Source organism: Danio rerio, chromosome 9 (genome assembly GCF_052040795.2).
Source record: "Danio rerio strain M-AB ecotype USA chromosome 9, GRCz13ab, whole genome shotgun sequence".
In the NCBI taxonomy this organism is placed as follows: Eukaryota; Metazoa; Chordata; class Actinopteri; order Cypriniformes; family Danionidae; genus Danio; species Danio rerio.
Genome location: NC_141029.1, coordinates 53055921 through 53082853, shown reverse-complemented (window position 1 = coordinate 53082853; position 26933 = coordinate 53055921). Strand labels below are relative to the sequence as shown.

General features: G+C 34.9%; 2 protein-coding genes across 2 annotated transcripts in view; both read right to left on the bottom strand.

Moving 5' to 3' along the window:
* kcnh7b (potassium channel, voltage gated eag related subfamily H, member 7b) overlaps positions 1-19157 on the bottom strand; it is a 190028-nt gene extending 170871 nt beyond the window's left edge. Inside the window, 2 exon segments of the mRNA NM_001446944.1 lie at positions 11602-11832; positions 18755-19157. Coding sequence (NP_001433873.1) covers positions 11602-11832; positions 18755-18830 — 307 coding nt within the window. The 5' untranslated portion in view covers positions 18831-19157.
* ifih1 (interferon induced with helicase C domain 1) overlaps positions 1-26933 on the bottom strand; it is a 751550-nt gene that overhangs the window by 259361 nt on the left and 465256 nt on the right. The window lies entirely within an intron of this gene.

The following is a 26933-nucleotide window of genomic DNA, read 5'->3' as shown; positions in this document are numbered from 1 at the left end:
GCCATCTTTTCAGTGAATCCTCACCATATATAATACTACACGCATTCATGTTTTCCAAAAACGTGTCTCTCGATCACCAAGGCTGATATTTATTTGATAAAAACACAGACAAAGCGATGATAATGTGAAATATTATTACAGTTTTTTTTTTTTTTTGGATTAAATTAGATTCAACTTTGTTGTCATTACACATGTACAAGTACAATGCAACGAAATGCAGCTTATGTCTAACCAGCAGTGCAATGTAGAATGTAAGGTTTTATATCAATATATTGTAAAATGTCATAATTCTGTTCTGCAGCGCTGATTTTTTTTTTTACAAATTATTTTAAGATTATTTAATATTCATTATCATTATTATTATTATTATTTTATTTTTATTTTTTAATTTGTTTATTTTTTACAGTGCATAGCTAAAATATTTTACAGATATATTTATGTAAAAGTTAAATACTTATTTTTATTCTGACTTGTACTATATATATATATATATATATATATATATATATATATATATATATTTTTTTTTTTTTTTTTTTTTATATATATATATATAATTTATATATACATACATTTGAAGTTGGAATTATTTTCCCCTCTGAATTATTAACTCCCCAGTTTATTTTTTCTTCAATGTCTGTTTAATGGAGAGACTGTTTCTTTAACACATTTCTAATCATAATAGTTTTAATAACTCATCTCTACTAATACTACTTCTACTAAAACTGATTTATTTTATCTTTGCCATGATGAAAGTAAATTATATTTGATTAGACATTTTTCAAGACACTTCTATACAGCTTAAAGTGACATTTAAACGCTTAACTAGGTTAATTAGGGGAACTAGGCAGGTTAGGGTAATTAGGCAAGTTATTGTAAAATGATGGTTTGTTCTGTAGACTAGCGAAAAAATATAGCTTAAAGTGGCTAATATCATGTCACTAAAATGTTTTATAAAAAATTAAAAACTGCTTTTATTGTAGCCAAAATAAAACAAGCTAGACTTTCTCCAGAAAAAAATAATTATCAGACATACTGTGAAAATTTCCTAGCTTTGTTAATGATTATTTGGGAAATATTTAAAATAGAAAAAAAAAAAAATGGGACACACACACACACACACACACACACACACACACACACACACACACACACACACACACACACACGCCTAGTTGATCATATTGTAGGCATATTTTAAGTACTCCATGCTGACAAATGTGTAAAACCTATACAATTTTTTAAAGAATAATGCCAATATATATATATATATATATATATATATATGTGTGTGTGTGTGTGTGTGTGTGTGTGTGTGTGTATGGCATATTTGGGCCAAACTGTGATCCTTTAATCATAAAATGTTTTTTCTATTTATATAAATAATAGGTGACGCAGTGGGTAGCACGATTGCCTCACAACAAGCATTTCTGTGTGAACTTTGTGTTCTCCTCCTGTTGGCGTGGGTTTCCTCCGGGTGCTCCAGTGTCCTCCACAGTCCAAACACATGCGCTATAGGTGAATTGAATAAACTAAATTGGCTGTAATCCATGTGTGTGCATGTGAGAGTGTATGGGTGTTTCCCAGTACTGGGTTGCAGCCGGAAGAGCATCTGCTGTAAAAACTGGATAAGTTGGCAGTTCATTCTGCTGTGGCGACCCCTGATTACTAAAAGGATTAAGCCAAAGGAAAATGAATGTAACTATATATTTTCTTTCCTAATAAAGTTCCACTGAATTTTAGTTCCACTGAAAGTTTAGTGGACGCATTCTGTAAATCATGATAAAAATGTATAGTCATAATTTTTAGCAAAAAATCTGATGCCTGAAATCCAGCTTGCGTCACATTAGAGGTGCTTCTTCTCCTAAACAGGTCTTCACGGAGGTGCTTTATCTATCTCAAATTTAATTACACCTTCTGTATAATTTATATCTTGCGCTGAACAGCGGTGTGAGGCTCAGGTGAGGCTCTCTGATGCTCAGGTATTGTTCATCTGTGTGTACGACGTGTTGAATTTCACTCTCAGCTTGATAGCACACTTTAAGCCAAACTCTAATGATTCCTTAATGAGCCTCAGTCTGCTTTTTAGCCTCACTTTTTTGCACCCTAAAATACTGCTTATTAGTATCCACGAACGGGAAATGGCTGTTTAAATCAGCCCACAGCAGGAGCTATTAAACTAGTATTCAGCTGAAACTGCATAAGTCAGCGATTTAACAATAGCTATAGAGAAAGAGAGGGTGATTACTTAAAAAATTATGATTTATTATATATATATATATATATATATATATATATATATATATATATATATATATATATATATATATATATATATGTATATTTTTTGTAAAAAAAAAAATCTGTAAATTATTGCAGACATTTTTTTAATTGTCATTTGTCAGCATGTTTTAATATTAGAAGAGTTATGAAATCAATATTTGTGTGACAATGTTTTTATTTAAAATTTTGAGAAAGTAAATGAAAATAAATAAATTAAAAATAAATAATATATGTATTATTTATTAATTTTATTTCTTTAAAAATGAATAATATTTTATATAAATTATCATTATTATTATACATACATAAATACATACATACATACATACATACATACATACATACATACATACATATATATACATACACTGGTGAGAGGCCTTCATTGGTTTGAGGCCACAGCCTGATTTCCCTATTGTCACAGCAGTGCCGATATACAGCCACATTGTGTAAATAAAAAATATAATAAGAAAATCAAACACGAAGACTCTCAAGAACACTTTTGTACAATGAACTACTTTCCTCAGCCATTCATTCACATCTGCAGCTGATGTCAGAACAGCTGAAACCATTGCTGCTTCACAAACATCACGTTAGAGCTAGTGTTTGAATGATTCTCTATAGCGTAATGTTTAATTATTTAAAAATGCTTGCATTTTACGATTATAAGGCTGAACAGCATGAAATTTCCCAGTATTTTTCTGTTGCAATCGGGATACCACAACAAATTGACCCTGAAAAAACAAAGCAAAGCAAACACTAGCAGATTAAATGTGGTATAAATACAGCACTACAACATACAAAAGGCAGAGATCGACTTGGCTATATATATATATATATATATATATATATATATATATATATATATATATATATATATATATATATATATATATATATATATATATATATATTAGGGATGCTCATTTCGGTTAATTTTGCTAACCGACAACCGCAGCTCATTGATCGGTTATTAACGGTTAACTGGACAGATTACTATTAATTTTATATTAAACAAATTGACGTGTCTATTTTGTGTCTGACACATTAAATATTGCATTTTAAAATACTGATTTATTTTTATATGCTAGCATATTAATAATAGAACAATACAACAGAGCATTTTCACGCACCTGCAGTGTTTAGCACAGAAGAGCAGAATAAACTAAATAAAATGAATAAAATAAATAGGACTGCCCTAAATTATTTTCCACTTAAATAATACATTTGTAATACAAATCGAAAACACTGACTGATTATTTTTAATAAGCGGCATAGGCTGTTTTTTTCCAATCATATTTTTGTCTTCCGTCAAATAAAAATAGCAGACTTCCTCAAATCTCTCGCTCCACGGAAAATATGCATTTATTTAATGCCCCGCTGTTATTATTATAATCACAAAACCTTTTACATTTTTAATAGAAATCATTATTTTTAAGATTATGTTTTGGTTTCTTCTCTTTCCCTCGCGGTTAAAGTGCGCGCTGCGTGATGAAAGGACAACAACGCGCGCATATGTTGACTTTTTGTAAACAGTTTTGTTGTTTAAATATGATAGGCTATTGCATTAATGTGCATACATGCTTTATAAGCTGTAAAATAAAAGGTAAAGCCTATTTGTTGTGTTTATGATGCAGATCCAGGTCAACATCAGCGCTGGTTAAGCATCAACACGTCTCGATCAAACAGCAATATTCTTCTTCCATTTTGCTTCTTTGGCAAATGTGTCTGTAGGCACGGGTTATACGTTATCGTCCCGCTAGTTAAGTATGTTTTGCAGTTGAACAAGTGGCCGACCACAGCTAATTTGCTTTTTTCATTCCAAAAACACGAGGCGCACCTCACTGCCTTTATATGTGGACAAGGAAAAGAGAAGAAGCGCGGTCCTCTCATGAAACGACTGAATCAGCTGGGTATCGATTGTGCAAAAGTGTTGCTGTCTATGTTGTTACAATTGTAATATTTAATAATATTGTGATATTCAGGATTTGTACATTCATACAGCTCTGGATAACTTAAAACAGCGATTAGACCTTCAGAGCGGCATTAATGCGTCCTGGAGTAAAGCGAAACGGCTATAAACTCCAGCAACATAGTGTGATTATATGCAGAGTCATATACCTTTATCTCTTAATGAAGTATAACTATAGAAACTGTGTTCATCTTAACTGAAAGCTTCATTGTGTTTGCTGACTTCACGCATCGAGCACCTGTCAGTCAGTCAGTCAGCACGTAACGCCACAGGATTAAACAGATAGCGCACAGCATTGTATGGTTACAGAAAAGTTTGCGCTGTTATAATCCACTTACCTTTTAATACATTTTGATGTGATTATAATCCGCTATTAAAAACAACAACAATGACTGAATATTTTGAATGGGTAATGTAGCCGTGGCGAGATGCATTTTGGTCCCCGCCATGGAAGAATGAATGTAGCGAAAACCAAGCTCCTTAAAAGTTCTCTGTAGCTGTCTTGACAAGACAAACTGCTGCTCTGGGATGAGCCGAGCGCAAAAGATGCCCCTCTTAACGCAAAGGCGCATTCAATCGGCCCCTTATGCAGCCAAACTAAAAATATATAAAATAATATTTTTAATCGTTTAACTGATAGCATTAATCGGTTACAAACGCACCCTTTCGGTTAACAGTTAATCGATTATTTTGAGCATCCCTAATATATATATATATATATATATATATATATATATATATATATATATATATATATATATATATATATATACATACACTATGATAATGTTTTTTATTTATTTATGCATAATTATAAACAATAAATCCAGAGAAACTAAGAATTTGGAAGTGGTCTCTCTGTATATATTTCTACAGTTTTTTTTTTTATTTGTACCTTTCTTTTACATTTTTTAATTTTAGGTTTTGTTGGTAATAGTTTTCTAACCCATCATGTACATCCATTCACTATTCTCCCAATATGTGAATCATTTATATAATATTCAATATTACTTTATATTTTATATATACAACCCAAGCCCATCCAGAAAATGTACCTCAATATACATTTTTGGAGAGTGCCAAATACGGCCCAGGAGCTTTGTTTTTTGCAGTTTTTGTTTTCACGAATCCACCAGAAGCCGCCTATCTCAAAAAGAGATATCACAAATTAAAAACAGACCTAAAAAGATGACATTTAAGTAGCTTCTTAAAATAGTCCAAGGAACCCGCATTCCTAATGTTAGTGGGAAGAGCATTCCACAGTTTGGGTGCACGGAAAGAGACCGCCCTACCTCCCATGGTGCTGAGTTTGCAGCGAGGCTGAAACAACGTAGGACCCGAGGCAGAGCGTAGACAGCGAGAGGCAGAAGAAATGGATATCAGGTCACAAATGTAACCCAACCGCTTTAATTGTTAAAATCAATGTCTTAGAATCAATACGAGACTTGTCAGGCAGCCAGAGAAGCTGTTGGAGTACAGGAGTGATGTGAGGCCGAGATGATGTATGTGTCAACACACGCGCAGCAGAAATTTGGATGTACTGTAAAATCTTGAGAGATTTGGCTGGTAACCCTCCGAACAGAGGATTGCAAAAACCCAAGCGAGACATGATAAGTGCATGGACGACTCTTTCAGCATCAGGCCTCGAGAGGAAAGGATGTAAACGGGCTATATTTAGAAGATGATAAAAGGCTGATTTAGTTAAATATTTAAAATGAGGCTTCAGACTAAGCTGAGAGTCAGGGAATACACCAAGATTACGCACCTGCGGAGATGGTGATAAGACAGACCCATCAACTGTTATCTCAAATTCACTACACCTCTAGATGTTAGAAGGAGTGCCCACCAATACAATCTCGGGTTTTGAACTATTCAGTTTAAGATAATTACGTTGCATCCAAGCTTTATTTCAATTAAGCAAGCATTAAGCGATGACATTGATGCCGATGAATTGGGAAAAGTGCTAATATAGATCTGTGTGTCATCAGCATAACAATGATATCTAATGCCAAACTTTTGCAGGATTTGACCAAGAGGCAACTAGGGTTGTAACGGTATGAATTTTTTACGGTATGATAATCGTCTAAAACAATACCACGGTTTGACGGTTTCGCGGTATACGGTATTAAATAGTAATTCTCATAGCAAAGACCCTGAAAAGAATAAGAACACGTTTTCTGACTAAACAAAGGTTTTATTTCAACAAACTTTTGAAAGAACCATTTTAATAGAACTATAGAAGTCTTTTATAAAAATAAACTGAAAAATCTCCCATTTTAATAAATTAAATTAGAAGGAATAAACAAGCAGGGTCTTTTAAGATTAGACAAAAATAAACTTAAACTGTCCTTCCTTATAAGCAGGATAAATGGGAGACCAAAAGTGCAATACCAAGTTTATGGCTGTAAACATGTATTTAAAGCGTTGTTTTTTTCAGTCTAGGTTGTGATGAAGAAATGTAAGCATGTTGAGATTTTCAGGACTTAATCTTGACCGCTGAGGTGAGAGAATGTGTCCACTTGTACAATGAACAAATAAAAAAATAAGAAAATAATAAATAATGTGTCAAAGTCCAAATAAACATGGTGCAAATCCTCAGTAAAAAAATAGATATAAATATTTACTATACTATAACTAGGTACATAACGAAACTAGATTCAATATGGAACATCCTTAGGTTTTATGTGCCAGCATGGATATGGTTGTCTGTGGATATGGATTTGGATATGGTTGTCTGCAATGCAGACAAACAGCTGCACCTTCATTTGCGTCTTTTGAAAACAGCAAGAGCAGCAGTTCGTCTTTGCTGTGTCACTGTTTTGTCATGTTTATGTGCTGCTGTGCATGCAAAAGTACTTAGTATGAGAATTATTTCATGCAAACCTTTTTTTTTTTGCGTATTTAGCCGCGCATAAATGTATGCCTATCTCTCATTCCGTGTTGTTCAAAAAGCTCAGTGTTGGTCCACAAACAAAAGCAAAACCTATGCTTATTGGTTGTGATATAGCGAGTTTGAACCAATCTGGGCATGGAGGAGGGACAATGCATCAATGTATCATGTCTGGTTTGTCCGGAGACACAGTGACGAGCGTTTCTTCCGCGAATGTTATGTGATACAGCACTGGAAAGCTGAGATTCTCTTCTTTATGTCAATCTTTGAATTGTATAAATCGGATCAGTGGATCAAAAGTTATAAAACATTTAAGAGCAATACTTATTTTTAGCCGCGGGCGGCTGTCTCTGTCTTTAAGGGTTAAAACCGTTGATATGCAATTGTTCATGGTATGATAATCGTGCACGTTCAAATCGTGGTAGACCGTCATACCGGTATATTGTTACAACCCTAGAGGCAACATATAAATGCTAAAGAGAAGTGGACCAAGTACTGACCCTTGGGGAACACCATGACATAAAGGAGCAGTACGCGATCTGTGACCCCCCCACATAGGTAAACTGTGTCCAGAAAGATAGGATTTAAACCAATTCAGCACAATCCCATCCACACCAGTTATGAAGTCTGTCCAAAAGTATACTATGAGAAATTGTATCAAAAAAGCTAAATCTCTATTATTTTTTCGTTATTGGAGCAGTTTATGGCATGATATAATATAAGCACAACATATTTGAACCGAAAATAAATTCATTCACGTGTAATTTGCCACACAAAAGGGATGCGGAGTGTCACGGCTCATCTAACACACACACACACACACACACACACACACACACACACACACACACACACACACACACACACACACACACACACACACACACACACACACACACACACACACACACACACACACACAGAGTGAAGCATCTTCCCCTGTTCAAACAGTGCTGATGTCGTGCAGCAGACAGTGGTGTGTGTTTTTCTTTAATGACGAATGTGTGTGTGTGTGTGTGTGTGTGTGTGTGTGTGTGTGTGTGTGTGTGTAGAGATTGGACAGGCTGAAGGCTCAGTCTGAGCAGCTCTAGGCCAGTGTAAGGAGAGCCACATTACAGAGTCTGCTTCACTGCACACTTCAGCTGAAATCAGCTTTCAGACCACCAAATCAGACGCTTAGCATATTCTCAAACACACACACTGCTCACATTTCTGCTTCCGTTCTAAAACCTAGTAAGCTGCCTACCTAGAAAGTAGTATAAGGTGTTGTCTGATGCTGAATGCACAGTTGCACATGTGATACACATTTTGAACAGCTCAGCAAACACAAGGTTCATATTGTCTTTAAGTTATCAACATTGTCTGTTTTGGTAATGTAAAATCTTCCAAACAAAGCCAGAGGAAAACATTTGTGCATCTCAGGAGTAAGACTGTGGTGTTTTTAATGAATTAAAAGAGTCAATGATTCACTGATTCATTCATGAAGACAGTAACTTGCTTTCATTCTAAATGAATCAGCGGTTTTGAATGAATCTCTTAAATAAACAAATCATTAATTAAAATCACCAGATCAGATTCGTTAATGAAAAATGTTCTTCTCTTCTAAAACCTAGTGAGCTGCCTACCTAGAAGATATTTTAAAGTGTCAACTGATCCTAAATGCACAATAGCAAATGTGATAAATATTTGAACAGCTCAGCAAACACTGGTTCATATTGTCTACAAATGGTCAGTGTTTTGTCAATGAAAAAAGTTCCATACAAAGCCAGAGAAGAACATTTGTGCATCTCAGGAGTAACACTGTGGTGTTTTAAACGAATTAAAAGAGTCAATGATTCACTGATTCATTCATGAAGACAGTAAATTGCTTTGCTTCTGAATGAATCAGCTGTTTTGAATGAATCACTTGAATGTACAAATCACTGATTAAGACCACCAAATCAGACGCTTAGCTTATTCTCAAACACACACATACACAGCTAACATTTCTGATTTTGTTTTAAAACCTAGTGAGCTGCCTACCTAGACAGTATTTTAAGGTGTCGTTTGATACTGAAAGCACAAATGCAAATGTGATACAAATTTTGAACAGCTCAGCAAACTCAAAGTTCATATAGTCTAAAAATGCTCGAAAAATGGTCTGTTTTAATTATTTTTTTATCAATGAAAATACTTTCAAACAAAGCCAGAACATGTGTGCATCTCAGGAGTAACACTGGTGTTTTGAATGAATTAAAAGAGTCAATGATTCAGTGATTCATTCATGAAGACAGTAACTTGCTTGGCCTCTATATGAATCAACTGTTTTGAATGAATCACTTAAATGAACAAAATCAATGCTTAAGACCACCAAATCAGACACTAAGCTTATTCTCAAACACACACACATGGCTCGCTTTTCTACTCCTGTTCTAAAACCTAGTGAGCTGCCTACCTAGACAGTATTTTAAGGTGTCGTCTGATATTGAATGCACAATAGCAAACATGACACAACTTTTGAACACGAGCTTCATATTTTTCAAAAATGGTCAAAATTGTATGTTTTAATCGGATTTACCAATAAAAATGGTTCCAGAAAAATCCAGAGGAAAACATATTGGTGTTTTGAATTAATTAAAAGAGTCAATGATACACTGATTCATTCATGAAGACAGAAACTTGCTTGGCTTCAGAATGAATCAGACGTTTTGAATAAATCACTTGAATAAACAAATCACTCATTTAGACCACTACATTAGATGCTTAGCATATTCTCAAACACACACACACACACACACACACACACACACACACACTGCTTGCATTTCTGCTTCTCTTCTAAAACCTAGTGAGCTGCCTACCTAGACAATATTTTAAGGTGTCAACTGATCCTAAATGCACATAAGCAAGTGTGATACAAATTTTGAACACCTCAGCAAACACGAGGTTCATATCGTCTACAAATGGTCAGTGTTTTGTCATTGAAAATAGTTCCATACAAAGCCAGAGAAGAACACCTGTGTATCTCAGGAGTAACACTTTGGTGGTTTGAATGAATTAAAAGAGTCAATGATTCACTGATTCATTCATGAAGACAGTAACTTGCTTTGCTTCAAAATGAATTAGCCGTTTTGAACAAATTTCTTAAAGGAACTACTCGCTTATTAAGACGCCAGGCAGTTTTTACTTATTTTACATGTGTAAATGACTGTTAAATCATGTTTAGGAAGCCAATTTTAAAATACTTTTCTGCCAAAAAGTTAGCTTTATGTTAAAGTTGAATCCTGCCGGTCATATATAGTGTACTTGCCAGAATTATGCCAGCATAACAAACTATGGTAACACTAAAGTTTAGGTCACACGCATGCTGTTTTCCTAGGAGTTTAACAATTTATTGTCACTCTATTAAATGACAGCTAAGTAAAATTTAAAGTTAGCATTAAATATTGGAATGGCACATTAGAATTCATAAACACAGACTGTCAATGCACATGTTAATGCTTTAACTTTATTTGTAATTTTAGCTAATTATTAATATATGTAACCCAGTGTCACCATAAGGAAATTTTTTCTGAACTAAACGACACTAAAATGACACAAAATATTTGATTAAAACAGTATTAATATTGCTATAGTTATACGTTTTAATATTTAATTTATTTTAAAGATGACTTTTGTTAATATTTTACCTCCATTATTTTTCTTCAGATTATACAAATTTGGTATATTTATTAATTTGTTCAAACTTTACTTTATTTAATTTTAATATTTAATATATAAATAATAGGTTTTTATTATGTCATTGTAAATTGTATTTAATACAAGTATTTAATACAATAAATCACAGACGTGTGCATGCAGGAGGAAAACCTTGGAATGTTGTGCATTTAACATCAACAAAAACAACAACATGGTATTATTTTTAATAATATACATGTTGTTATTATTATTATTATTATTATTATTATTATTATTATTATAATACATGTTATTATTATTATTATTATTATTATTATTATTATTATACATGTTATTATTATTATTATTATTATTATTATTATTATTATTATTATTATTATTATTGTTATTATCATACATGTTATTATTAATAATATTGTTATTATTAGGATTATTATTATTATTATTTCTATTATTATTATATTTTTTCTAATATTATTATTGTTATTATTATTATTATTATTATTATTATTATTATTATTTTAATAATAATAATAATATTATTATTAATATTATTATTATCATTACTATTATTGTTATTACTATTAATATTATTATTGTTGTTGTTATTTCTGTCATTTAGTTTCTGTCAGTTTAGCAACAATTAGACTGCACTGGTTTTTTATCTACAATACCATGATTGCATCAAACTGCTTTTGCAAAATAGTCATTCTTCCTGTTTGTCTTCTACAGAACAAAACCGCTGAAGCCCAAAAGGAAAAGCTGTATTGGGACTCACCGTCTTTGCGATGGTAGGTAATCTCCACTTTGCGTTCCTCTGAGCCCAGCAAAGCCTGAGCCACCTGAGCAATCTCATGCCTCTTGGTTTGCTCGCCATGCAAGAAGTCGCATGTACAAGGTTTCTGCATCACATCCGGCCGCGAGAATCCAGTCATCTCACAGAAACCGTCGTTACAGTAAATAATTGCACAGTTCGGGACCCGGGCATTGGCTATGATGAACTTCTTATCTGGAAACAACACATAAAATGTAGTCAATCAATGGTATTACAGCTACACTGGAATGAACAAGGAAACCCAACCACAAATCAGAAAAAATGAGACAGTATGAACAACCAAATAAAAAGAAATAAGTGATTTCTAAATGTACTTTAACATGTATTTCATTGCAGACAACACAGCAAACATTAGTTAACCTGTTCCTTTATTATTTTTATTTTAAACAAGTATAAACATTTTTGTTCTTGCAACACATTTCAAACAATGTGAAACCGTAAAGCATTTACCACTTTGTAATGTTGCCATTCCTGTTCACAACACTTAAAACACATTTAGGGACTAAAGACACTGGCTAATGAAGTGTTTCAGGTGTAATTCTGTCCCATTCTTCCTGCAAACAAGTGTTAAGGTGGGCAACAGCACAGGGTCTTCGTAGTCACATTTTGCACTTCAAAGCGCGCCACACATTCTCTATTATAGACAGGTCGGGACTGCAGATGGGCCAGTCAAGTACCTGTATCCTCTTCCTCCACAGCCAGGACTTTGTAATGTGTGCAGACTGTGGTTTTGCATTGTCTTGTTGAAATATGCATGAGCGTCCCTGGAAAAGAAGGCAGCATATTGTGCTCCAAAATCTCAATGTGCTTTCCAGCATTAATGGTGCATCACAGAAGTGCATATTACCTTTGCCAAGGCAGGGTATATGCAGGAATCCTAAAGGTAATTTCAATACTTTTTAAAGACTTTTTAAAGTCCTTCTCAGAATATTTTAAGACTTCATTTAAGATCAAGCTCTAATCAGTATCAAACCTTTAACTTAATGAACAGTTGCAGTTAAATAAATCAATGGAGCACAACCACACAACAGAACTCAGATAAGCTCTGAAGAAACAAAGCTTGAAAGAATGAATTACGCGGCTGTTTTCAGCGACAGGCTTCAGCCATTGTTTAAACTCGTCTTTCTCCAACCAGGAGTATGCAAACTTATATTTTCTCATTTCGCTGTCGTTTCGCTCTATGGTTTCGCTACATGTGGAAAGCGTCACATCATCTTCCCACGTTTGTCGCAAATAACATGACATCACCTGGACGGACGCACCCCGGCCTGAACCAACCGCGTGGATTGAGCAAGCCATTGTGAATATTAGAAGGAAAATAAATATATTTAAGCTCTTTTGGAGTCAAACACTTTGGACAACGCTTGAACAAAATTTAAGACCTTGTAAAAGCGCGAATAAGACTTTTTTTTTATACCTTTTAAGGCCCTTAATTTTCTCATAATTTGATCATAATTTATCAAATTTTAATACTTTTTAAGACCCCGTGGACAACATGCAAGCGCACGGACACAACCTTATACCATGACAGACCCTGGCTTTTGGACTTGTTGTTGGTAACAGTCTGGATGATCTTTGTCCTCTTTGGTCTGGAGCACATGTAACAGGATTATTTTGGATATATTGATTTCACTATATTTTCCTCCTGTTTACTTAGTTCATATAAAATTGTTTTGTGTTCACAATATAAATGTAAAAAGAGTCTGTAAAGTGACAGTGGTTTCACCTCTTCTCCCCCCCTTGGGTTAACGTCAAGGTGGTATAGTCCAAGCAGCCATACCTGTTGCACTATTGCTTGAGCAGTCTTTTCCTCCTTTTCCTTGAACTAAGGAGGTATGCTCTACCTATTCCAAATTGAACTTGGCTCTGGCCATAATTAACACACACACAAATGCATATTTAAGTTTCATTTTAATCATTTGTTATATTTACTGATATAAAAACAGTTTGTTATATTGTAGAATGTTATTTTTGTTGACAGTATACATTTAATGTAATGAGCCGAAGCTGCCGATCTGTCATAATAACATTCTCTGTGCAGACTCAAAATGGTGTCCTCTCGTCATTCACTACACAACGCAGAGCAAAAGAGAGTACGGTTACACACACAGTGTGCCCCCCCCCCCCCCCCCCCAAAAAAAAAACCTGAAATACTGATTCATCTGACCACAGTACACTATTCCACTGTGTGATGGTCCATCACAGGTGCCTCCAAGCACAGAAAAATGCTTCTGGACACTGTTAACATAGGGCTTCCTTTTATCACTTCCATTTGTGAATGTAACTTTATGTTGTTGTACTTGACAAAGGTTTGCCAAAGTAGTCCTGAGCCCATGTGGTGATATGGCTTTTAGATGAATGTGGATTCTTGATGCAGTGCTGCCGGAGGGATCAGAGATCAGGGTTCAGCTTAGGCTTGCGCCCTTGTCTTTTACGGACTAAAATTTCTCCAGATTCCATGAATCTTTTAATGATGTTCTGCACTGTTGAAGGTGAAACATCCAAATGTCTTCCTCTCTTTCGTTGGGAAACATTTTTCTCACAAACTTGTTTGTCAAACTGGCGATCCTCAGCCCACCTTTGCTTCTAAAGGACTTGATCTTTTATGTATGCTGCTTTTATATCAAATCATAATTACAATCACCTGTCAACATCACCTGTTTCAAATCTCATCATTATTTAACCAGTTTATCTGATTACAAGCCATAAACTGCTCCTGTCCCAACTTTATTTGGAAAGTGTTGCAGGTCTTAACGACAGGAAAGGATATATATTTACAAATGAACCAAAGTTGACCAGACAAAACATGGAATATTTTGTGTTCATATTGTCTGCAACGAAAATGTAGAAATCACTACTCTCTTTTTATTTGGATTTTCCATACAGTCCCAACTTTTTTTGATTTGGAGTTGTAACATTTTAACAGTACAACATATATATATATATATATATATATATATATATATATATATATATATATATATATATATATATATATATATATATATATTTGCAAAACAACAGACATTTATATAGTTTGTAAAGTTTGCAAAAACAGATTTAATAAAAAAAGTAATACCAATCAATAAAGGGAGAAAAACTAAATAAAACATATAGGGCCCTATACACCCAGCGCAATGTGGCGCAAAGCGTGACGCAATTGTTGTTTGCTAGTTTCAGCTTGGCACAAGAGTTGTTTTGACGTTTTGCAGCACGCAGTTTAAATAGCAAAGTCATTTGCGCTCATTTGTGCGCCTATAGGCGTTCTGGTCTAAAAAGAGAGGCGTGTTGGGATGTATTGCTGGCGCGTTGCTATTTTGAGAAACTATATTAGATTTTTCAATAGACCAGAACAAAGCTGGTCTATTGTCCAGCGCAGAGCGTGTTAGCTGTGCGCTTCGCTTACATACTGCTTAATACACACAAGATGAGGGGCAATACGCAAATATCTTTACATATAAAAAATAATTACAATATTAAAGATATATGTAGGATATATTAAGTATATATAGGATATAAATATAAAGGATTAAAATATTACAAAACATATTATTTTCTACCCTAAATAAATATAAAAACAATACTTTCATGCCTTTTTCATCTCGGGGGGGCTTTTTCAGTTTTTTCATAGCTATTCGCTTTTGTATAATGTTATCATTAGCCCCTTTCACACAGTGATACCGGTAAATATCTGGAAAATTTCCGGAACGACTTTACCGGTATATTGAAAAAAGCGCTGTTCACACAGGCGAGGACGTTACGGAATTTTTCCGGAAAAGAGCATTCACACATCCATTCCAAAATACCGGTAAATTCTGACATCATTCACCACAAATGAGCTTTAAACGGCTGCACTTGTGTTTGTAAACATTTGACTAAATTACAAACTCTGTGGATGATCAATATTGTGAACAACTTTCGCAGGATCACTTTCGCATGTCGAGATGTTCATAATATGTGCGTGTGCAGGCGCTCACAGGCGCACGCAAAGCTTGAAGGTAAACAAACAACGGCTTATCATAAGCATCTCATCGATGATTATTTACACAGTTGGCATTAAGAAGAACATATAAACGTGATCTGACTAACTTCTAGCAGCTAAATGTGTCTGGAAAAACATTCAAAGGCTTTTATTTTCACAAACCGCGCGGACGTAAATGCGTCTGACTGTTGTGATTGGCTAAAGCAGACGTCTCACGTCAGCACGTTCTAGACGTGCACGCGCTTATTACGGCAATCTTCCTTCTGCATTCACACAGCGCAGCATTCCGACAAATTGCCGGTAATGTTACAACTTCTCTTTCCGGAAAATAGCCAGAACGAATTTACCGGTATATTTCAAAAAGGACCTGTTCACACATACAACTTTTCCGGAAAATTGCCGGCAATTTTCCGGAAAAGTTGTATGTGTGAAAGGGACTATTATTAGCAGTATTATTTATTATATCTATATTTATATTTGTTTTATTAAAAACAAGCTTAGATTTGTCCACCTGTCAGGTTTTAGACCATATGGGGCACTGCATGTGTGTTTGGATATAACTCAGGTTTTTGAACAAACTTCGTTATTATTGTTCATTTATTTGTTTGCTGGAAATTAGAACTGAATTTAGAAATAGTTTTGAAACAAATATTTGCGCTTAACAAACGAAATTAATTATTTATAAGCTGGATAAAAGCGTCTGCTAAATGACTAAATGTAAATGTAAATGTAATTGAATTGCGTACAAGGTTTCCCTATCTAAGAGTGAAAGTGAAAGTTAATAATTTATCTCTCATTCTCGCGCTGTAGATGCTCTTTAACTGTTTTCTTGCTAGTGAAATGCTCAGTTTTTCACACTTACACTTACTTTACATCAAGTAAATAGCAAATGCACCATGGCGCGACGCAACTGGCTCTTAAAGGGAATGGGAGATGAGACTCCGATTGGTTTATTCTCAAAACACACCTATAACTCATTAAGAAAATAAGCTCAACCCTTTAAATAAGTATATAAAATGTGTGTGTGTGTGTAAAAGAGTAACAATAAAAAATAAAAAAGATAATAAGAAGAAGAAGAATAAAAAATGAATAGATGAATAAGCCCAAGATCTTTTTGATGTCAACAAAGCAACTCCACAGCTTATATAATGCGTGCCTAAAAACCTCACATGCCATAAAAATCCTCTAAATGCGCTCGAGCAGTCTAGATTTCACTGTGTGCATGTGCGTGTGCGTGTGTGGGTAATCTTCAGTATGTGGATGACTGAGAGCATCATTTGTCTGAACATACGTGCTGTCATTCATGCATTTCAGTGCTATCACCGCTGTGTATAAACAGTCCTCTGACAGATGCGTGTGAAGTGTAAACACTACAAAAACCACAATGCTGAAAGACTCCTAACTGTCATCTGCCAGTCTCTCTGTTGAGCAGAAAGCCTTTGTTTCTCATTTCTTTTCATGCCCTAGAGCTTGAAGTGCCGAAATGCACATTAAGTATTCATAATTACCTTTTTTTTGTAGTAAAACTGTCTAAATGAGCATAAAACTGTGCTAAACAATACTCACAAACATCTCCTCCTTTGCTAAAATACAATTATAAGGTGTCTCTGTGTGTGTGAACCCACATAAAAATATAATATAGTGATTTATGGTAAATACTTTAGTGTTTTTGAACCATACTATAGTAAATTATGCATCTGTTGTGGTGATTCTGTAGTAGCTATTGCTATGGTACTACAACAACTATAGTAATGTAAACAAATTACCCAACACTGCTGTTTTCAAGAACTATATTTAAGTCATATTATACACCACAGTTTGCTGTAGTAAAAACTGAGGTATACTACACTGTAAACAAATGCTGGGTTCCACACAATTGTATTTGTGTTGGGATAACATGAAGAAATTAAGTTAACTTATTAGTTTTTACAAATATAAGTGGATTGATTATAAAATAATTAAGTTGCCCCCCAAAAAATCTCAATAATTGTGTTGTTTCAGATCATTTTAACTTAGTAGTTTGAACAAACAGCAAACATCATTTTGAGTGTACAGTATTTATTACAGTTGATCAGTTTATCATAGTTAATATGCTGCAGAATTCATTAACAAAGTGTAAATATTGCACTAGACCTTGCACTTAAAAGGTTCCACAATATTAGAATTTTACAGTCAAAATTACATTTCTGAAAATGACCTGTTTTCTTTTTTTCAAAGGATTAATTATGATTTTGAGCAAAATGCTAAATTTTAAGTTATGTTCAATCAATTTTACTTACCTAATTGTTTAAGTACAAATAACCTAGTACTGTTTTCTATATATATATATATATATATATATATATATATATATATATATATATATATATATATATATATAAATATAACTACAAATCTGTAGTTTGTGTGTGTGTGTGTTTGTGTTTGTGTGTGTGTGTGTGTGTGTGGTGCGTGCGTGTATATATATATATATATATATATGTATATATATATATAGGCTGATTTGTATTGCTATATTTTAATATTTACAACACTTGTGAATTGTGTTAATAACTAGTAAACTGTGTAAACTGGTGTACTTCAGTAATATAGCAGATAAGTAAAACTGTAGTATTTGTATGAAGAGTTTAGATGCAAAAACCTCTAAATGCCATCTGAAAATTCCATAGAAAAATGAACATTTTTCTTAAACTCCTTTGTATAAGTGGAGATAATTCACTTTAAAGAACAGGAAAAGGACTTATTCTTAGCCATAAAAGTGATATTACTGAACATACACACAGAAGCCTGATAAAAATCCTCATTTTAGAGGAACTTTTCAGATAGCATTTAAGTTTTTGCATCTAAACTCTTCATATATAAATACTACAGTTTTACTTATCTGTTATATTACTGAAGTACACTAGTTTACGCAGTTTACTAGGTATTAACACAATTCACAAGTGTTGTAAATATTAAATACAATTCAGCCTATCACACTTTAGTACAGTTCAGAAACATCAGTATGTAGGCTGCAGATTACTAGTATGAATGTGACATATACACTACATAACAGCGCCTTATCTATCACCTGAATAATATGGAGAACAAAGAAAGTGATTTTGCAATACTCACTCTGTCCCTCGAATTTCCGTATGATTATCCCAAGAAATGTATTCTGAGGAGCGACATGACCTCTCCGCACAGGCATGATTATTACAACAATCTTCAGCCTTTCGTCCGCATAAAGAAAAACCTCCGCAAAGCTCCTGAAAGTTATCTGCGCATCTGAACGGCAGCTCTTTGTCCGCGGTGACGGCCGATCTCTCCACTTTCCGGGCGCTTTTGTTGGCTCTGCGCGCTCACAGACGGCGGTTGTGCTCACATGCGTGTCGAAACCTTGGCTGAACTCCTCGAAACCGACACCGACGGGAATCGGTGATGAGGGAGAGTCGGCTGAGGCTCGGATGGAGACGCATCGCTGTCCGCGCACGGGGGAGTCCGATGTGGTGCTGAACGGGAACGGAAGACTGTGTTTGTGCTGTGATCCGCCTCTAGGGGCTTTAACGGAGCTCCGCCGCCCCGGGCGAAAACTAAACTCAGCCCGGCGCACAGGCAGCCTCGGCGGGGCTCATTTCGTCGATCATACGTAAATAAAAGGGGTTGAGTTGTCAAGTGAAGAGTCTGCACTGGCTTTCTGAGCACACACACAAGGTGTAAAAAAAGTCGAAGAGGCGTGTGTTTATGAAGGTTTTACAGCTACACTAAAGTAAAATTATTCTTATTTTAAGCTTTATTTTATATGTATCTCTTATTTAACTTATTGAATTTTGTTTTTCTTGTTTACTGTTTTATCCCCCTGGCATCCTCCATGTCCCTTCTATAGTTTATACTGTTTCATTATGCTGTAATAATTTACTGTTAAAAAAACATATATATATATATATATATATATATATATATATATATATATATATATATATATATATATATATATATATATATATATATATATATATATATTCATATTCAACTAAATTGTTTAGGGTAAGTGGTTGCAAACAAGTATGGGCTGAATGTAAACTCTTATACATTCATACTGTAAACATTTGTTTAAATCCAGCCTATATAAATTGCTTGCAACCACTAACCTTAAAAAAGTTTTCGTAAATCCAGCAGGCCCCCCCAATTTTTCACATAGGCTACATGAGCTAATTTTTCATATTTTGACTGCCATGCCATAATAAATTGTAAAAATTACCCTTAAAAGAAGACTTTACACTCTCAGAAATTTTTTTTTTTTTACATTTTAGGGTACAAGTGGCCCGTCACTGGGGCGGTACCCTAAATGGTACAATTTTGTACCCTTTATTTAGAGGTACAAAGCTGTACCTTCTACATTTGTACCATTTAAGGGACAATTTTGTACCCCCAAAATTGTAAACACTGAAGGTACGAAAATGTACCTTATTATATTATATAGCATTTTCAGGGTACTAACCCAGGCATTTTGATCCTTTGGTGACTGCATGCACACATAAATAAATAAAATGTTTGGGTTCACAGATGTCCATTTTTGTTTAGAAATGCAGAAATACTGTTTTAAGATTTATAAACACATTATACAGGCTAATACATTTGATTAAGTCCAAAGTATTTGTCTTCATACTTCATACGTATTTGTCGCCACTGCCTCGCATGGTTCAGGATTGGTAGAGCTACGCATCGATGAATTTGCTCTTCAGTGTTTGAACTCTCAGTAATGATTAAATCACACTGAACTGAGCTGAACTGAACTGAACTGAACTTAAACACTAAAACCTGAACCACACTGTTCCAGTTACTATGACCATTTATGTGAAGCTGCTTGGACACAATCTACATTGTAAAAGCGCTATAGAAATAAAGCTGAATTGAACTGAATTGAATTCATAGCCAGAATACTCATAATAAATGATTTGTCTTCAACATTTTCTTTGTATTTCAGAATGAAGGCAGAGTTTCTCTATAAATTGCTTCAACAGTGCAGAAAACCAAAAATGTCAGTAGCCTCTTCCTCAGCATCAGTAGATTACTCCTCAACTTCTTCAAGTGGAGTTGTAATTTGTTGTAACACAATACGTTTATGCTTTTGGTGAACATGTAAGGCACTCACAACTGGAAAATGTTCTTTGATAGTCAATAATCACTAGGACCACATATTTTTTTAGGAAAAATTTAATTATTAAAATATTTAATTCAATCAATACTTTATACTTTTAAATTATGTATTGTAGTATTAATGTTAAGTATTAATACATTTTAATTAGTGTTATATGGTGTCTTTATCTTATCATGAGCTGAGGGTACAATTTTGTTCCTATATGTAAACAAAATAATATAATTGTACCTTTAAAGGTGCCAAATTGGTCCTAAACGGTACAATTTTGTTGCCGAATGTGCTATAAAAGGTAGAAAAATTTACCTTTCAAAATTAAATCTGGACGTTTGTACCTTTATAGTTCATTACAGTCACTACTTTATTTATTTTTTTCTTGTCTGGGGATTAGAAACTGTAATTCCTGTCCAATCAAATCACACACAGAAGGTAAATCATGAACTACCTCAAGACATGGGCGATTTATAATTACAGTAAACTGTTTGGAAGCATTAAAAGTGTCCAAGAAGACGTCCAAAATTATCACACACAATGCACCAGAGACTCATTCACTAATGAGAAACTGTATGATGACCGATTTGGCCTTAAACACCCAACAGGCACAGGATGTCAACATGACGTCGGATTGACGTTGTACCCCAACATCATGGGGACGTTGCATTTTATTTGGAAATAAAAATCAGGTTTACATCAGAACCTAATGTCAGGCCGACATCAATGTCCAACGTTCAACCTAAAATCAACCAAATATCAACATCTAATGATGTTACAGGTTGATGTTGTGTGGATGTTACCACTATGACGTCATGTTGGATTTTGGATGCCATACCTGACGAATAAATGTCTGTATTTGACGTCAATATGACGTTGCTTTAAGACACTGACACAATGTTAGATTTTGGTCACTTTCTAACAACCTAAAATCAACCAAATATCAACGCCATTTGACGTCATTATTGGACATTAAAAGAACGTTGTCCTTAGATGTGGGCTAGACCTTGAATTTTGGTCACCTGACATTGCGACCTAAATCTAACCTAATATTAACGTCTTATGACATTGTGTGCCTGCGGGGCATAACTAAATGCACTACAGATGTGTTACCCATACACCCATCCACAAATTACATGTAAATGCATCAGCTTTTTACAGCATATAATACTCACTACTCTTGAGTATTTTTGAAAGGTCTACTTTTTACTCGTACTTTGAGTAATATTTACAACAGACACTTTTACTCTACTTGTACTACATTTTTAGGCAAGTAATGGTACTTTTAGTTAAGTATGATTTTTCACTACTCTTTCCACCACTTCTTCAGAGTGACTGAGGAGAGTTAAATGTGCTGGCTACGTTTAAATGACAATTGAATGTAAAACGTTTTACATTGGTTAAACTTACGAACTTCAGGTTCACCAGCTGCCTTAAAAAATGTGAGCCAACTCAACTTGGAGATGTTCTTTATTTCTGCTTAAGATGTTGAGTTTTATTAGTTAAATATATTGTGAAACTCAACATCAACAAGATAAGTTGACTCACATTTTCAAGGCAGCTGGTGAACTTGAGTTTGTAAGTTTAACCCAGTGAAACATTATACAGTGTGGCCACATTTAAATGACAATAGGCTACAGTCTTTAATTTAAAACTTTGACAGATTTATATTTGGTAACACTTTATTTTGATGGTCCAATCGGTTATTAGTCTGTCTTCATAATGTTAAAACTGATCCTTCAACAAACATTTACTGACTATAAGAAACTTTGCAAGTACATGTCAACTTACACTAACTCTAACCCCAACCTAACAGTCTACTTATAATCTACTGAGAATTAGTTGGCATGTAGATGCAATGTAACTTAAATTCAGCAAATTAACTATTAAAACAAAATGTGACCTTATGTTTATTTTTTATTTTTTTCTAATGATATATGATGTAATACATTTTTACGTAAAGCTGAATAGTGACATCCAAACACATCTTCAAGATGGAGGGAATTAAAATTTTCATCAACAACACTTGAAGTAAAATCACGGTAATTATTGCTTGATAAGGAAATGCATTTATTCTACGTCATTTCCAAACATGCTGTACTTTTAAAGATGTTTTTAAAAACCAAACAAAATGAAGGTGAATAAGAGTGTTTTGTCTACATGAAATGCGAGTATCAATTCAAAGCGAATAGGTGAAGTTATTTTTATTTTTTCTAAACAAACTAGAAATTTCATCTTCACCACTGTCATTTCCATCACCACACACATTTTCTACAAATATTTAAAAAGTTCTCATCACACATTAAAGTGTATTCACAATGTATATGTGTATGCTCTATTTAATATACAGTTTCAATTTATTTATTTTCTAATAAGCTCTCAACCAAATTAATATTACATTTTAGAGTGTGACAGGTGTACAATTCAACATTTGGTCCTAAGGGACTATTTTATTTCATTGACAAATGTATAATTATTAGATATATTGTGGAAAGATTGGTTAAACTAGATACAAAAATAATTTTAGACAATATTAATCTAAAAAACAAACAAAAATTACACAGGACTAACTCAAATGATTGATCGGTGCTCTTTGGGTAAGGGATTCATCAAAACATCAACAGAAATCAGTCCAAAGTACATTAAAATTGTGGAAAATTTAAAAAGCCTTTATTCACATGGCTAAATCTTAAAAAAACGTACACGTTTTGGCAAGGAACTGCCTTCATCAGCCCTGATGAAGGCAGTTTCCTGCCAAAATGTTTTAAGATTTAGCCATGCAAATAAAGGCTTTTTAAAATTTCCACATTTTTCAAATGCCTTGGACTGATTTCTGTTGTTGTTTTGATCTTAGACAGTGTTGGACTGCCATAATTTATTTCATTTTGAAATAAGTGAAGTTTCTTAAACTAATTTCAAGAGGAGCACGCGATAGGATTGACTACAGCTGATCCCTATCACTAATCACTAACTAGCCAATCGGATCACTCTAAATTCATTATAAATATCCAGCATACCCCCCCCATCCATCCCTTCTCCCTCCTCCTCAACTCTAAGTTCGGGCGACACGATGGCTCAGTGGCTAGCACTGTTGCCCCACAGCAAGGAGGTCGTTGGTTCAAACACTAGCTGAGCCAACCGACACTCTCTGTGTGGAGTTTGCATGTTCTCCCCGTGTTCGCGTGGATTTTCCCTGGGTGCTCCGGTTTCCTCCCACACTCAAAAAACCATGCAACAAAAGTTTAAAGTCACAAGTTAGCGGTCTATTCTTGGGAAGTTATCGAGAACTACCTGATCTCATATCCCTCCTAATGCTTATTGACCAGGCGGGAGCCTTGGGCTCATCTATCTCCGAGCTCAGCGTTCTCTCCCGGGACAGCATGCCAAACTTGCTTAAATAGTCAAGCATTATCTAAATGTGAACTCTTAAAAAGCTGTATATTGATATGTGGTGGAGTTGACATTTGTTCAGTTCACGATGGAAAAAACGTTAAATATGAACAACGTCTGGGTGACGAAGTGGTGCAGTGGGTAGCACGTTCGCCTCACAGCGAGAAGGTCGCTGGGTTGCTGGTTCAAGCCTCGGCTCAGTAGGCGTTTCTGTGTGGAGTTTGCATGTTCTCCCTGTGTTCGCGTGGGTTTCCTCCGGGTGGTTTCCCACACAGTCCAAAGTCATGCGGTACAGGTGAATTGGGTAGGCTATGTCTGTAGTGTGTGAATGAGTGTGTGTGGATGTTTGCCAGAGATGGGTTGCGGCTGGAAGGGCATCCGCTGCGTAAGAACTTGCTGGATAACTTGGTGGTTCATTCCGCTGTGGTGACCCCGGAATAATAAAGGGACTAAGCCGACAAGAAAATGAATGAATGAACAACTTCTCTTCTTATCTAAGTTTGTCCTCTTACAGATCTTACAATTAGACAAATTGTTTAAACGTATGAGGCTATGTTACGTTAATTTTGAACTAGGTTTATTTTACTCATTTTTACAAGGCTAAAAGTGCCCGTAGTTGAAGAATTGCCCATAAATACATGTAGATCATTCACTTTAATCATTACTATTGGCATTGAAATGTGAAGACTTTCAACCAGCACAACAAAAAATGTTCCTCAAGACAATCACCTACTGCACTTGTAATGATTTGTTCACACCGTGCATTGTGACTTAAAATATAGTGTTACTAAAATGTTATAAACCAGAAATTATCAGCTCAAAACCTTAGAAATAGAATGACCTGTCCATGGTCCTGAAATGCCCTCCGTAATATTCCCACTCTCTAACACTCCATCCCGTTTTTATATTCTGTGAACGCTTAATATCTAAACATTTTAATAGTCATGATTCAGCTTTACTGAATGGGCTCCTGCGCTGCTTTGTGTTCGTTTGCATTAATCCATATATGGCCTACTGACAATCTCAAGCTAATCTCCGAGCTCGGGCTGCACGAGGCTTCAACGGCGCTTTAAAAGAAAAAAAAAAAAAAGGGAAGAGGGAGACATAAAGAAAGAAAGAGCAGAATGGAAAGCTTGTCTTACTGAAACATCTGTCTCAGTATTTCAGCAAAGGGCTGAAAACCCATCTGCTCCATTGAGAAAAAAAAAGAAAACAAGGGGATGGACAGCATTGAAAAGCAAACAACAACTACAACAACAGAAGCTCCTTTTGTGTTGGACCTGCTGCTGCTGCTGCTGTTTTTCCAAAATGCCAGATTTAATTGCTTCAATGTCTTTGTTGGAATTGTGAAAGGTTTGTTAATGGGATCACTATAATATCTCTATTGTTTCCCTTAGAAAGCAGTGAGACTGACGAGCAAATGGAGACTTGATTGTAAGTGAGATCAGGGCCGGCCCATGGCATAGGCAGTATAGGCAAATGCTAAGAGCACTTTACTTCCAGGGGGGCGCCAGAACTGAGCGCGGTTAAGTTGGTTTTGTTTTCGATATTCCTGACTCATTCAGTTATAGACGGCAATACCTCAAAAACCTCTTACCCTAAAAAGATCTAAAGTGTGTTTCCTACAAAAAGACAAAGCTGGTTATGTTTCACAGCTGTCTTTTTCTCTTCTTTTTTTCTCGACATTACGACCACTGCTCCGTTAGAGGCCTCGCAATCTGCGTTTAGCCGAGAGAGCTCGCACTGAGCAGAGCACACAGTAAGGGGTCGTCGGAAAAGTGCTTCTTTTTTTAAATTTATTTTTTATTTTAAACACAACTAATTTTCTCTTAAATGAGCACAAACAATTACTAAAGTAGTCGAATGCTTCATTATAGATCTGTGCATTCTTACATTAGCACCTCTGTTATCAAACAAAACACAATGAGAGATTAATTTGCTGATCTTCATTCGCCATTGATTTTAATAGGCTAAACCTTTTTATTTTATTGTTTTACTGTGTAAATATTTGATCTATTCAGCAATAACGTTAATGCCATATTTATCTGACGTTTTCCAGCTTGTAGTAGTCGATTTAGTTTCTTATGACTAGACACTAGCAGTGGAATTTACTGTGATGAGACGGGGCGCCACCTAAAATCCTGCCTAGGGTGCCAAATTGGTTAGGGCCGGGCCTGAGTGTGATCATCTTTATTTCTGGACAATACTGATTGTTTCAATGGAGATTTACAGTAATGAACAGGATATTGAATGACTGAATTAAGAATTCATCAAAATAGGACATTGTTCTATAATAATTCAATGGACCAGAGTCAATTTCGCTGATTATACTATGGTTCCCACACCAACATTGTTCAGATGTTGTATTTCAGGACATTTGTCGGGTTTTTATCCTCAAACTGCTCCTGTGTGTTGGATTAGTTTCTTACACATCACATTTGGAGCTGTGTAATAACTGACATTAATGTGGCTCAGTGGTTAGCACTGTTGCCTCACAGCAAAAAGGTCACTGGTTCGAGTCGTAGATGGGTCAATTTGTGGATTTTTCCATGCTTACCGTGTTGGGTGTGGGTTTTCTCTGGGTGCTCCGGTTTCCCGCATAGTACAAACAAAGGGCCTATAGGTAAATTGGATAAACTATATTGGCTGTAGTGTATGAGTGTGTGTGTGTGTTTGAATAAGTGTGATGCTGGAAGGACATCTGCTGTGATAAACATATGCTGGATAAGTTGGCGGTTCATTCCGCTGTGCTGACCTCTGATGAATAAAGAGACT